Source organism: Alligator mississippiensis, chromosome 4 (assembly GCF_030867095.1).
Source record: "Alligator mississippiensis isolate rAllMis1 chromosome 4, rAllMis1, whole genome shotgun sequence".
Taxonomy (NCBI): domain Eukaryota; kingdom Metazoa; phylum Chordata; order Crocodylia; family Alligatoridae; genus Alligator; species Alligator mississippiensis.
In genome coordinates, this window is record NC_081827.1 from 70,182,360 (window position 1) to 70,197,112 (window position 14,753).

At 40.0% G+C, this 14,753-nt stretch overlaps 1 protein-coding gene across 1 annotated transcript in view; it reads left to right on the forward strand.

The window, feature by feature from the left end:
* The first annotated feature begins 2,015 nt into the window (after positions 1 to 2,015).
* The window catches only part of MYRFL (myelin regulatory factor like), a 68,969-nt gene continuing 56,231 nt past the window's right edge, over positions 2,016 to 14,753 (forward strand). Inside the window, exons 1-5 of the mRNA XM_059726081.1 lie at positions 2,016 to 2,147; positions 7,097 to 7,164; positions 7,252 to 7,513; positions 10,272 to 10,363; positions 12,860 to 13,010. Coding sequence (XP_059582064.1) covers positions 2,041 to 2,147; positions 7,097 to 7,164; positions 7,252 to 7,513; positions 10,272 to 10,363; positions 12,860 to 13,010 — 680 coding nt within the window. The 5' untranslated portion in view covers positions 2,016 to 2,040. The remainder of the gene's footprint in view (positions 2,148 to 7,096; positions 7,165 to 7,251; positions 7,514 to 10,271; positions 10,364 to 12,859; positions 13,011 to 14,753) is intronic.

Consider the following 14,753-nt stretch of genomic DNA (forward strand, 5'->3'; position numbering starts at 1 on the left):
CAGAGCTTGAGCTTCAGGGAGCCACTTGCTCTGGCGATGTTATTCTCTCTCATGCCTAAGAAACCTTCCTGATGAAAGTTTCAATAGAAGCTTGTGCCAAAAAGGTTTTAGTTTTTGATGAATTGTAATCTTCAAATTAAAAAATCAGCAATGATCCTGACTTGTGTTCCTTTTAAATGTGCAAATTCCATCTGTGCATGGTGTGCGGTTTCAAAACATTGTTTTGCTCTTTCTGTTCATTATATTTAAATTTCTGGGGATTCCTATTGAGTTTTGCATTCTAAATTTCACCGAGATGAATGAGGAGCTGGAGACGGCACCTCCTCAAGCTGTTACCTGTTGTGCAGAGGTCAGGTTTTAATAGTATATCTGGAGGCAAGGCCCTGGCTGTCAAGAAGAGGCCTGCAATTTGAATTTTAAAGTTAAACTTAGATAAAATGGAGAGAACTTTGTTTCAGTAATGGGTGAGTGATTCCCTAATCTCACGTTTCCTAAAGTCTTTTTAGGTCTTACACTTCAGACCTAAGCACTGACATGCACATAGAAGGGAACTGCTGACAGGCTCAGATCTAGATGTTGCTTACAGTTAACTGATGTCTAAAGTTACGAGTGGTGAATCCTCCTGGAATGAGGAGCCTGGGCAGTAGAGAGCCAAAGGTAAGCTATTGATGGACCCCTTTATGGCATGTCTATTCCATTGTCTGTAGTAAGCATTGCTGCCATGAAGAGCAGCTGGCCCCAGCTGGGTTTTATGTGCATCGTATAGTGAGGAGAGGGGATGTAACCATCTGCTTTGTGGTGTGTGCCCAGAGCTTCTGTAATGGCTACAAGATGATTTTTCAGCATGTGGCACACAGGGAGTGGGTGGTGGAGGTGTTTTTACAGAGGCATACCCAGGATTATCTGATGCAGCATAGACATGCATAGAAACCCAACAGTGTTGTCTATACCACCTTACTTATTTAGAGCAGGGGTGTCAAACTCATCCATCCCTGCAAGCTGGATAAATGGTGTGGGCCAGTCCATGAACAGATCAGTCCTGTAGACCAGCCCTGCCTGCCAGATCTAGGCTGAGGGGCTGGCACGGGTGCTGCATACAGTGGGTATCCTAACCCAGTCCTGCATGGGTGCCCTGTGTGGTGTGTGGGTCCACTCTAAGACTCAGGGCAGCATTGCAGGCTGGGTTATGGTTCCCCAGGCCAGATCTGGCCTGTGCCCCATATCTTTGATGCCCCTGATTTAGAGTGTACTTATTACAAAATTAGATTACAAAATATTTGTGTGTGTTTGTCTTTCAGGGGAGTTCCACCTGACTCTTTTTCAAAGTTCTCATTAATCCTATAGACTTTATAATCATAAAATCCTTTTATAGCCTTCAGTTACTAAGCAACAAAGGACAAAGTACTGAACCTTTCTACTGATGACTAAATCCGATGTGTCAGTGTTCTGGTCTTAGCAGATTAATAGGAAGCCAAAGCTCAGCATCAAATTCCAAATAGTTTATTCCTGTTCTAAAAAGTCAAATAAACATAAAGGAGAATAGCTATAAAAATCCAATGTTTCAAAACCAAATTTATAAATGTAGACGCTGGATCTTCATATTGGAACATTTGCTTTCTAAGCCAGTTGTCTTATATTGGTATTAACCCCAACCTGCTGATCATTATGAAATGAAAGACGTGTTTTCTAGAATTCAAAATATAGATCTGGACTTGACATTTCACTGGATGGAGCATGTGCTGGTGTTGCAACATTAGATCTCAAACTGTTGTGAAGAAATTTCCAATGTCTGGAACTGCTCTGCCACTGTCTACGATGTCTTTACTGCTTTCTACATTCCCAATGTCTTCTCTTACAGAGCAACTGGATTTTCAAATGAAAATGGGTCCCTTCTGTTGTGTGAAAGGGGCTTTGCTAAAGGCAGGGCTGCTGTGACTTGTCCTTTGTACATGTTAGAAAGCAGACAGCATGGTTCTACTTGCACTGGAATCTGGACTATTGATTTCTCTTAGATGTCACTGATGGAATTCAAGCTCTTCCATGTTTTTAATTGTAGGACAAGATGTGCATGGAGCCTTGGAGAATCCTATGGTGGATACAAGCATGTTGGAAGAGTTCATTGGTAGTGACTTTGAATGTGGAGCCCTGTAAGTTTGAAGTGATGAACACCGAGGCCTCTAACACAGTGGTTCTCAATCTTATTAGAGACCCAGTGCAACCCTCAGAAAATGTCAGAAAAAATGACCACGGGAAAATAATAGGGCTGTGGCATCCTGATTGAGCACCACCACATTTGCACATTTAAGTACTGCTATTATAAATATATGATTGAAATCTGAATGTAACAATGCCGCCTGATGTCCAAATCTGTTCTATTTAAAATGATCCTTTCTGAAAACTATAAAGGAATCTAAAAAGAGTTTGAGAAGGTAACAAGCACAATTTTCTTACCAGGTACCATTATTCAAGGGAGTGAACAATATTTTATCTTAAGTTATTTGAAAATATCAAATCTCTAAAATTGGAATCTGTCAGACATGGTATGAAATGTTGGAGTAATCAATGGTTCCTTCATCTTAGTCTTATGCAGAACTAAGAGCTTTTGTGTGTGTGTATGTATAAAAAAAAAATCTAGTGAATTACAAGAGAGCATGCAGTGGAGAACAGTCAAGGACAACCTACCAGAGATCACAAATCCATCAAAGACCTTAAAACCCAGAAAATCCATCCTAACAAATGCCAGATGACTGACATTTAAATGCAACTTCATTATTATAAAAAGGCTGAGAACTGCCAAGAACCAGGATAAAGAAGGGTGTTTAAAAAAATTAAAAACTGACAATATTTTGCATCTTAAGTACAATCACATGCTGCATACATTTACAGTGGACTAAGTCCAGCTATCATTGACCCATTCTTATTCATGATCTGTGACTTGACTCCTTATTTTCTTATTGGCATAGCTAAAAATAAGAATAAAAAACTCTAGCTGAATGCTCAGGGACTGATTTTTTTTTTTTTTTTTTTTTTTTTTTTTTTTTTATCATAATTAAGCATGGAGAAACTAACCAGGTTACATTGATTTATTCAAGTCCTTTTACAAAAAATTTAAAAAGATTCCACTGCTCATATATTACTTACATGACTATATTTCTTGCTTTGCAATTGGAATAGCTATACAGTTCCTTTAGTTCTGTGGATAACTACCATTAAATAGTGTGACAACTTTATTTATGTGCAGCAAAATTTACTCACAAAGCATAGTGTATTTTAGAGGTTTAATGGTGTTTTAACTGTACTTGATGATACAGTTCAATAACTATGCATATCAGAAATAAAATTATAAAGCATTTCTTTGTACTGCTAAATGTGTGTATAAGAAGAAAAATAATTTTTTATGTGAAAATTCATCAGGAGTTGTCAAAGGATAAAAACAGAAAGCCTTGATAAATATGCAGCAAAAGAAAATTATACAGAATAAATTTAGAAAAAACTTTTTTTTAGCTTAATATAATCATATAAAGAAGTATGACATTAAGAAAAGTCATACTGTACAGTGAATACACGATAACTGGATTAAGTTTTTTGGAATTCCATTTTTAAACATCCTTAGCAACACTACGTAAAATGATGGGCACAGGCACAAATGAGAATCTTGCCGATTCTTTCCCAATACATGTTTTTAATTGTGGATGGTATAAAATTGCACATAAATGACAAAAATGCGGCTAGAAACCTGCTCTTTAGATGCAGAAAGATTAATAACAATCCACCCCTAAAGATTTACAGTTCAAATTTCTCAAAGTGCATTGGAAAACTAGTATTTTTAGTAAACGGCTAATTTGTTTTCTAACTCTAGTTTCCTAGAAGTTGGGTAACAATGTTTAAAATATTAGACACGATATTTAAAAGCTCTAGAAATACTCTAAAGAAAACTGTAAACATAATTTTAATACTAAATGCTAAAGTAGCATTCAACAAGTCAAACTTAGCCCAAAATGTATAGTTTGTAAAAACATAAAAGTTTACAAAAATAACAAAATTCTGAAATATATGTGAATACCTAAGTAAAGTGGTCAGCAAACAAAAGTAAAACTGATTACTCTGGTGTGCTGGCTAAACTAAAAAAAATTACAAGATTGAAAGAATAACTTTTAGATCACCAAATTCTGTGTCAGTATTCAAGATGTTTGTAGCACAGGTAGGGACATCTATGTCTTTTTTTTAATGTTACTGTATTCCTTCAAACAACTGTTTTCTATTTAACTTAATTGGAGAACAGCAAGTGTTATATAAGTAATATAGTACCAGAAAAGTCCCCTCACCATTAGTTTTCTTTAACTGTTAATAGCTTTATACTGCCTAAGCATCAGTTTCTTAGACAGTGTTTCAAAGAAAGCTTTAATGCTGACTTTTATATAAAACTGTAAAGAGTTAAGAACACAACTCTGAATTTTAATTTGGGTTTAAATTATTTCTTCTGTTAGCTGAAGAGCTCTGTTAGTTCTAGATAAATGATCATTATGTTACATAGGAAATGTATTCCCTTAGGCTCCTTTGAGAATCCCAATCTGAGAATGTGTGTCATAGCCAGCATTTTGGTTAACTGAATCTGGACCTGAACTGGGATCTCCAGTCTCTATATTTTGAAATAAAGAGCCATCGTTACAGCTGTTGGAACTCCATAACCTTTGACTGGGGCAAAGCAAATCCTATACCAGAGACTATGGACATTTACCCTACAGTAAATTGTTCAAAAGGGGATGAATCTTTACTGCATGGCTTTGACTGTAGTAACTGCCCACATTACGCAGTCTTTCCCTATAACAGATGAAACTAAAGCATGGTAACATGCTAAAATTGAACTACATTACTACACTTTAGCTTCCTTTTATTGCACCTAAATGTATGCACATTGGCAGTTATCGAGGATCCATTTCCCTTGCAGTAAATTGTTTTCCACACAGTGGCCTGGGGATTATATAAGGTATTTTCCCTCCATGGGCAATTTGGTTTTGCAAATGAGGACTTGCGCATTTGCTCGTTGTTGTGAGTAGTCCACCAAGGGAGCTGCTTAGTGTGCTCTCTGGTATAGAATTGGCTATTTCAGTAAAAGAGACAGACAGTTGTATTCCAATACATGCGCACACTCTGCCAGCCTACCTTGCCCACCCACTTGCCCAATAAAATCTTCAATGAAATAAAAATATATATGACTGAAAGCAAACTGTCCACAAGCATCTCTCAGTGGATACTTTTAAAATTACAAGCCTGTATGGAGAACTCGGCAGAAGTCACATTTTCTGACTGTTTTCTGCAAATGTTAAAACTTTCATCTCCTGTGCTTGGGTATTGGATCAGTTTAGAATTAAGTTATAGGTCCCATGAAACTTCTTGGGTCTTAGCCAGTGTTCTTCCATCGAGGCTGTAATATCCATGGCTCTTTGAGTTATTGCTGAGCTCATAGCTGCTTCTCTGTTTTCCTACACAGTTGCTGTATTAAAATACCTAATTCCTCACTTAAGTAAAGCACTGTAACTGGGATACCAGGAATTTACTGGGATTGGGACAACAAGGAATTGGAAGATAAATTAGTAGACATTGGGTACCACTGGCATTTGTACTGTGCAAATGCAATTGTCGGAGAGGTCAAGTTTATTTGTTGAGGTACTGATACAGCTACATGTCAATTAACAGACCATTTGCTGTGAGATCAGTCTCTTGTATATACAGCTCTGTGCCATGGCGGTAAAAGCAAACCTTACGTGAACTTGGCAATAGCTAAGCAGGTCATTTTAATGGATGCTGGTGTCACAGGTTCCATTTAATGGTGTGTGATATTAGCAATTTTTTTTCTGTATAATTACATGCCTAACAAAACACCCTTTGTAATATAAGTTATTATTTTATTTATTCAGATTTCTAAAATGATCCAAACTTCCTCTGGGCAGCTTTCCCATATATTAAAAAAGTGATGCTGGAGTTCAATATACAGTATATTTTAAGACAAGTACATGAAGACAAATTATTTTCATAAGAAGTTCACCTACTTTTGACTCTGCTTCAGCCATGCTGTGTGTAAAGACCAAGAATCTTGATCATTCCTGATCATAAAGATTTTTGGTTTGCAAAAAAATATTCTCTCAACTAATTAGTTCTTCCAAATTGAACTGAACAATTATATAAGGGTATAGGATAAAAAGCTAGCAAAATAGATTGCCCTGGGACCTTGATAAATGGCCAGATCTGGCCTTGAAAACTGGCTCTAAGTTCCCTGGCATTTCTGGTGAGTTTGCTGCAGTCCCAATCTAAATTAAATTTAGAATCAAGCATATTAGTTTAGTTTTTGTCCTCTTCCACTACACTCTATAGTATACTGTTTCCTCTGTGTCCCTTGCTTGCTTCTCTTAATTTCCACACTGCCAAAGTTTTAGAGGCCTATGGAGTAAATCAGTTAAACTTCCCAGCTGCTGTAGAATATCGGCCAAAAAAACCTGGTTAGAGTATGGTAAAGACTGCTGAAGGAGATATTGTTAATCTTTCATCCATACTCTTGAGCAATGGCAGCCAACCTTTTTGGCAGGCATGCCACAAATTAGCTCTGCATATTCCCCAAATGCTACTCCAATCCCCTTCTCCTAACTGCTCTACCTTTTGCTCCCAGTCCTGTGTTCCCTGCCTGATCTGCTGCTCTGCTTTCTGCTTCGTGCCTTATCTGCCAGTGTACCGCCCATCCCCTCCCTGATGTGCTGTGCACCACACACAGAGGCTACCCATGTCACTTGTGCCACCTGTGCCACAGGTTGACCTGCTTTTATAAGAAGCCCAAGAATCAATGCCAACCCAGTCTTTGTGTTATGTCATTTGTGTAGTTCGAGGCAGTGTAAAGCAGAGGTGCTACAGGTCAGTTTTGCCCCCTGGGTGGAAGTGGCAACTGCTATTTTCTGGGCCTCCACATCCCCCTAGCATGTCAGCACTTGTAACTGGTTCCCCACTTGCCCCCTGCCGCTTAGAGTGATTATAAGCTATAATTTCTTGTTTGTTTGTTTGTTTTTTTAATCATGGAAATTAAAAATGTCTCTCTTGTTTCTACTAGGCAGAGTCGGTTACCAGACTCTCCGCCAGACTCGGGATCAGAACCATGTTCTCCCCCACAACTGAAGGGTGGGTTGTTCAACTTCTACTTTTACCTTGTTTGAGAGGATGCGTTTTACTCCCTTGATGTTTACACTTCATTTGTGTTCCTTGCAGCTTTACATTACGATGCTGCGTGGTCCACTGGACTGCGGCCTTCACTCCCGTTCCCTTCTGTAGGGGCGCCCTGTAAGTTTCCTTGCAGATTCTCTGAGAATTTCTCCGATGCCAATTCCACTGGACATCCCTGCGATGTTCTTCAAGACTGCTCTCTGAAGACAGACAATCCTGTGGCTCCCTGGAGTAACTCAACATCATCCAACTGTTTGAATTTAAATTATTCTTACCTTCAGCCAAGACCTCCTCATGCTTCTACTGGGTAAATTATAATACTATTACGTGGGGACCAGGCTGAAATGGGGGGGGGGGGGGGGAATAGGAGCTGGCAGCTACCCTGAAGGGCAGCGACTTCTACATGAGAGAGCAGTCTGCAAAAAAAAAATACCTGTGAGTGCATGGTTCTCCACAAGGTGGCATGATTTAGACATTTATGGGTCACCTTTCGGTCTATTGTTTTTAAAGCATGTTTTAAAGATTATATATCAGATTAAAACCAAAAGCAATTTGCTTCAATAAAAAAGCTCCAAGGTTAGAGAGATACTGTAAGCTGCTACAGAGATGAAATATTTGTGGAATTTTACACTACATATTTCAAGGGCTTTATTTTAAACAGTTTTTGTAAACATTTTAGCACAAGGCAAAAACACTCAATTCATCTTACTCAGAAATAAAGCAGGATATAGTGTTTAACCATAAAAATGCACTAGTTGTTTAATAATAAAAACAAATACCAATGAAAATAAATATCCTGAGCTTAGTGCCAGTCACAATATCTTGGATTTGGGAGAATAGCACCTCCCAGGTTATAAAGTGATAGCCTATTCTGGCCTATATCCATCACCCCTGATTACATCAGGCTTTTGGGTGCCCATACTGGGGGAAAACCTCTGGCTCTGTCTTCTCCCTCATATGGACGTGGATTCCCTGAGGCACAATTTAAGTGGATACTCAGCTGGGCAAAGCCAGTCAAGATTCTTGTTTTTTTACTAACTTGTTTCTTAACAGAATATACCACTTTGTTATATCGGAAACTTGTCATTGGATGTACCTACTTAATTGAAATTTCCGTTGCGTAACTGCATCATGGATGGGGAATTTCTGGTCAAAACCAGAGGGAAAGGGAGAGGTATCCACTCCATAGTGATAGCATATCTGGTCTGGTATAGAAGCCACAAAGCCAATCTCAAGTTTCTGGTCCATATTAAGACAAATAGGTACTCCCACAGTCCAAATTACCTATTTGAATTAATATGCAACCATAAGTTGATGCGTTGGGCTTAAGAGCAAAGTTGCAAAATGCTGGAAAAATAAAACTGAGAAGGCAGGATAGATTTGCATTTTATAGACTAACTAAATAGGAGATGTATGCTTACTTGTAAGCAGAGGACTTGCTTCATTAGATGCTATGAAGGGACTGGTGGAAGCAGAGCTGCTAAATAGAAAGCAGTGATTAGAATACAAACGGTAGGGAAGGGGCGAGGGGAAAAAGCGGGCACTGCTGCAAGAGACAGGGTGGGTAGGAGAGAGAAATACAAGTCGGGTAACTCATTGGGGGATGTAGGGCTTATAAAAGCTAATCCAGGTATGGGATAAGAATCCATAGACTTGGTTTAGACTAGTGGTGCTCAATCTTCCTTGGCAGGCTAGATGGGCAGTGCCCAGTTGTCCATGAGCCAGGTGTGGCCCTGATCTGGTACCCAGAATCGGCACAGTGGAGCTCCACCTGGCCATGTAGAAGGAATAGGAGGGCAGCCAAGGCCCAATCCAGCCCCATTGGGGTGGGGGGGGGATGGGGCACAGCCCTGATCCAGTCCAGGGGGAGGGGGAGAAGGGAAAGGGACATAGCTTGGCTTGGCTCTGGCTGTGTTGGTGAATGGGGCATGGAAATTTGGCAGCAGGGGCGGGTGGCCACTGCTTTCCTGTTGCCAAATTTCCCAAGCTTTGGGAAGTCCTGTGACCGAGATGTGGGCCACAGAGCCATTGCATTTGGTATGTGGGGCGGAGGTTGAACATGCCTAGTTTAGACCATACTTAACACAATCCAGTCTGTGGATGTTTTCTTGTTCTGTAATGTCCTGTTCAAGTTTGTTTTTAGAGTTTTGTTGTCTAAGAACAGCTACTCTGAGGTAAGTGATGGAATCAGGGAGGTTAAATGTTCTGCTGCAGGCTTGTCTGTCTTTTTGGCATCGATGGTTGAACACTGATATGACATTCTTATACATAGGGATCACCATGTGTGCCCAATGTAGACAGCAAAGGGACACTGTAAGGAGGTGTTATTGGTGGAAGTGCAGGTAAATGAACCTCGGATGTTATAATCCATGCACTTGGGCCAGTGTTGATGTGATCTGTGTCGGTAAGGAGTCACAGCAGACATTTGAGTTTGGAGCAAGGTCTGGTGCCTTGGTGAGAATAGGAGTTAGGTAATTTGTTGCTGGAGAGATGGTATTTGAGGTTGTGGGGCTGCCTGTAAGCTAGGACAGGTTTGTCCCTCATGGCTACCTTGAGATGATGATCATTTTCCAGGAGGGCTTGGAGGTCATTAATGACAGTGTTCAATCTGGGGGCTGTAGATGACAACCAAAGAGAGTCTGTTGTCCTTGTTCCAGTATTGATATTGTAGCAATTCAGAATTGTGGGGAGGGGGAGGAGGGAGAGAGAGAGGACTGAGGTGGTCTGATTGTCACTCCGTTGATTTGACTGGCTATAGTCCTAGGTTGTATCATAGGTATAGGAATCCCTGTTCTAGCACTTATGGTGGTCAGTGGGATTAGAGCAGATAGAGTAATAATGCAGAGCTCAGCTACAGATGATGGTTCTAGTGGTGTGTTTAGGATGAGAGCTGTTGGTATGGAGGCAGGTATACCAGTCAGTTGGTTTCCAATATAACACAGTGGTGATATGGCCATATTCTTGGTGAAAATTTGGTTAGAAATATCAGGATATAATTATTCTGTGATATTCAAGTTTAAGTTCAAGTGAATTGTGCACTATGTATTTCTTTCTTTCTTCTCAAGTATTTCTCTGGCATCAACCAAAAAAAGAAAGTTCTCTCAGCTGTTGGAAGATGCCACTGATTCTCCAATATGGCCAGACAACTCCAGACATGGTGAGCAAATACATCAACAACATGAAACAGTAGATCTTTTTACATTTACAAGTAGGATATTTTGAGACTCAAGCTTTCAGTGGCTCAGAAAAGATGACGACTATTAATCGGCTACTGCGGATCAGTATCCACACTAGAAGCTAAAGCAGTTCTCTGTACAGTGTTTTCAGAACTGGGGAACTATCTATATTTAGAGGCTGGGGATGAAGCTTTAAATGCTCACACTACAAAACATGTGCACTACAACAAGTGTGCTTTAGCTTTTGGAATACATTCAGTTTCATACTCTGCTGACATATTTGGCACAAAGTTGAGTAAAGCCAAGAAACCATTTAGGGTCGGTTTAACTGAAAACTAAGGCTAAATATGACATGTAGGTCAATTAATTTCAGCTCCATTTGCTATGTGATATAATAACTCCTTTTATTTCCAGAGAATTTGCCAACATGTACGTTTGATTCAGAAAAAAACAAACAAACCTCGCTTCATCTTCCTTCCCTCCTTCCCCCCCGATTTAATCTAGTTTGGTATTTTGGCAAAATAAGAATGCTGAGTTTATAGTAATTTCATATATACAAAAAGATTTATCAGTCTTATAAAGGAATGGATCATCTTCCATGGCCTGTGGGTTTTATGGGAATGACTAGTTTGTAAAGAAAAAAAAAAAATGAATTTAAGGCTCTCGTTTGGGCAGAATAAGTTATGGAAGTATTTGATCAATGTTTAATAGATTCTTTACCCAACTAGTGTATGGGTTGATAAAATATCCACAAACATGGGTTTCCTATTTGTTGCTTAATTGTGACTGGTCAAATAAGGCACATGGTGTTGCTTGTTGCTCCCTGATATAATGGGTAAGCAAGCAGTTCTGATGTAAATACTTGTACACATATTTAAAATTCTGTTTTTAATAGCAGTGATGGAACTTTGAAAATTGCTATCTTGAGAAATCTGTATTACGTAAAAACTCAATAGCAAAGGTGTTAGAGGAGAGAGAACGTATAAGGGGAAAACATGGCAGAAGGGAAGGAATTTAAAAATCCATCTGCATTTGCAGAATATTGTTGCCCTGCTCACACAGCTGTCTGTCAGAAGCACAGTTGCTGCAAACAGCAGCTCTGGAATAATTCCAGTAGTAATGTACTCTGTCACACTATGCTGCATCAAGCTACGTACAGATTAGATTCTTAGCTTATTATCTCACTGGAGTATCCACTATATTCCCGATGGCACTCCATTTAGCTGTCTCTCATATGAAGTTCTCTGCAGAGTTGATAAAATGTGTTTGTATCTCCAAGCATCACAGTTAATTCTGTATACCTCAAAATGGTAGTTTGGATATTTATCTTTATAAAACATCATACGCAAGCTAGTTTGAATATTTGAATGTGGGAAGGGGGAGCCTCATGATGTCTATTAGTCTGAATTGGCAGACTTTTTATATGCAATTCATAAAAAGGGGAGGGGAGCTCTAATCCAAACACCTGTTCATTCTTTGTTAGATATTGCTAAAAAAACAAGCTAAAAAAGTGCTTACTTGACAAATTTAATTTTTTTTCAAAGTAAATATTGGTGGTAAGGTAAAACAAGCAGTACTACTCAAGTAATAGTAGTGATATATCAAGTAATGAGAGGCCTGGAAAGAGAGGCTTATGAAAAAAGACTGGGTTATTTAATTTGAATGGGCATTTACACACACGTTTTTGTCCCATAATGCACCAGAGATCCAGCTGCATGCAAGCTGAGACGAACTGTGCTGTGCCACGTGCAGTTGTATAAGTCGTGAAATGCATGTCAGCACACAGAAAATGGCGGCGGCGTGCTTTTGAACTAAAGCACCTCTCGTGTTTTAGTTCAAAAGCGTGCCACTGCCATTTTCTCAGTGCTGATGTGCATTTTGCTGCTTATACACCTGCAAGTGTTGCAGCACTGGGCACTTTTCAGAACGCCTGGCATTGCAGTGCTCGCATGTGTAAAAATGCCCAGGAAGTCCAAGGAAGGATTTGATTACAGTCTTTGATACCACAGAGGATGGAGATGAGTTTTTCTCTGTGGCCATAAGGGGCAGGACTAGGAGCAATGGCCTCAGCCTTCAGCAGGAGAAATTTAGGCTGGTGATTAGGAGGAACATTTTTATTATAATGGTGGTCAAGCATTGGAACAGGCTACCTAGAGAAGTTATAGAATCTCCATCTTCAGAAGTTTTCAAGAGCAGGCTAGATAGACACTTGGTTGGGAAGGTTTGGTTAGGGATGATCCTACCTTGAGCAGGGGACTGGACTAGATGACTATGTGAGGTTCCTCCCAGTCCTACTTTCCTGTGATCCTAACATTTCTGAAAGCATAAAAGCTAAAAACCACTTGTAAGATGTCAAAATAATTGTGTATAGTATAAAGGAAAACGAGGGATATTTTTCTTTTGCATGTTGATCTTTCTACAGAACGTTGGCTAGTCATGTGAGCAGCTGATGAGCTGTCACTTTTATCTCTTTACAGTGACTGTTAAGGATTGTGCCATTGACATGCAAGAATATGACAGTGATGAACAGAATATAGCCGCTGTGGACAAATGCTATCAGGCTCTAACATGGCAGCCATATCAAACTTCTCACTGGAGCAGCTTATTTAACTGTAATTATGAAAAACTGTAAGCATTAGTGCTCGCTCTTGAATTTGTTTTTTATTGTGATCCAGACATAATTTGTAGATTCAGCATTTGTTATTCTTCCTCAAAGTGAAACTGGAGGTGGAGAAAGATAACAATCAGGACTGAGCCTGAATCTGCCTAGAGATCAGATAACCAAATTTTAAGCAGTGGTTGCACACTTATGCCAAGCATTTGGGTATATTTTTTAATGTAGCAAATGGACACTGGATCTGATGCATTCAGGGCCAGAAGCATTTCTTGGCTAACTCAAATCCATTTGATTATTTTGCTTCTTTTATCAAGACAACTTGGCACAAACAGCTCCTGCACATACGGTACACAAGTCCTGATCTAAGGACTTAAATAAAACTCTCTTATATTAAAAAGTTAATATGCATTTTGTTACTGCAGAATAGGCTGTCATTATCTACACTACCAAAAATCTGCCAGCTCACCAGTTTAAAGTTTTCTTTACACAACATAATTGTAAATATTTGTTTGACACAAAAAATAAAATCCCTTGGAAAGATCACAGCTTGTTCACTCTTTTCCCCTGCCCTCCCTCCCTCCACCTGTTTTTTCCCTCTGTTGTACTGTTTGGGCAGCAAGCTCTTTTAATAGAAACTCCATCTTGTTGGCTTGTTCATCTCTTAGTGCTAAAGTAAGTCATTAGTCACTGTGACCAAAGACTTCTAAAATATTTCCCTTCAGACCTACTCCTCCCAAAATGTGTGGGAAAGCCAAAGACCACTTTGAAAAGCCATGTTGGTAAACTAGTATCCACACTAGCTACTGAAGTCTCATACCAAGGCACACTGTCAGAGCAGCTGTACAAATTTTCTTATGCTGTTCCTTATTCAACCCTGTTGTGAAGGGCCAGTGTATATGGACAAATGAACAAACTGTAATAAATTAAAAGTGGGTAGGGACTTGCTGAGAACCAGCTGACCTGCAGTAACTGGCAGTTCCTGATCTTACATTGCAGAAAGCTAAAGTGAAACTGTGTAACTCCTGCATCAGATTTCATCTCCCCTACCTGAGTCACAGGAAGACAGGTAAAAGGAGGCTTTTCTGTTCCAATCCCATGCAGCTTGGGTGACTGAACAAACTTCAGTAAAACACAGCTAAATTACCCTGGGTTAGCTTTCACTCACTTTGGGGCAGTAGTATAATGAAGCAGGGGGCAACCAAGGCAGCAGCCCCAGGTAGTCCCTTTTAGGGGGAGCGTGCACAAAAATACCAATGGCAGCAGGTGTGGGGCTGCCCTGCTGCACCTCTACTGTGGGGTAAAAGTGAGCATAGAAAGTTACAATCTATTAGCTGCTCTGTGCGATTCCCTGCTCCCCCCAGCTGTAATTTGTTTGTGCACCCTGAAGCAGTGAGGACCAACCTTTTCAGCAGGCATGCCACAAATTATCCCCACATTCTTCCCATGTGCCACTCCAGTCCCTTTCCCTTACCCAATCTGCTGCTCTACTTTCTACTCCCTGTCTGACCTGCTGCTCTGCTTTCTGCTCCCTGTCCAATCCTCCATCCCTGACACTGCCTGCTCCATCTCCAGTCTGCTGTGTTCCACACACAGTCTGTGCATGCCACTTGTGGCACCCATGCCAGAGGTTGACCAACTGTGTCCTAGGGGGTGAGAAGGTGGTTTAGTATCTGTAACACTTCAAGCTTTGCTGTCTTTGCTGTTGGAACTAATGAACAACCTATTGGAGAGAAGTTTGTGATCTGGATCCCTGT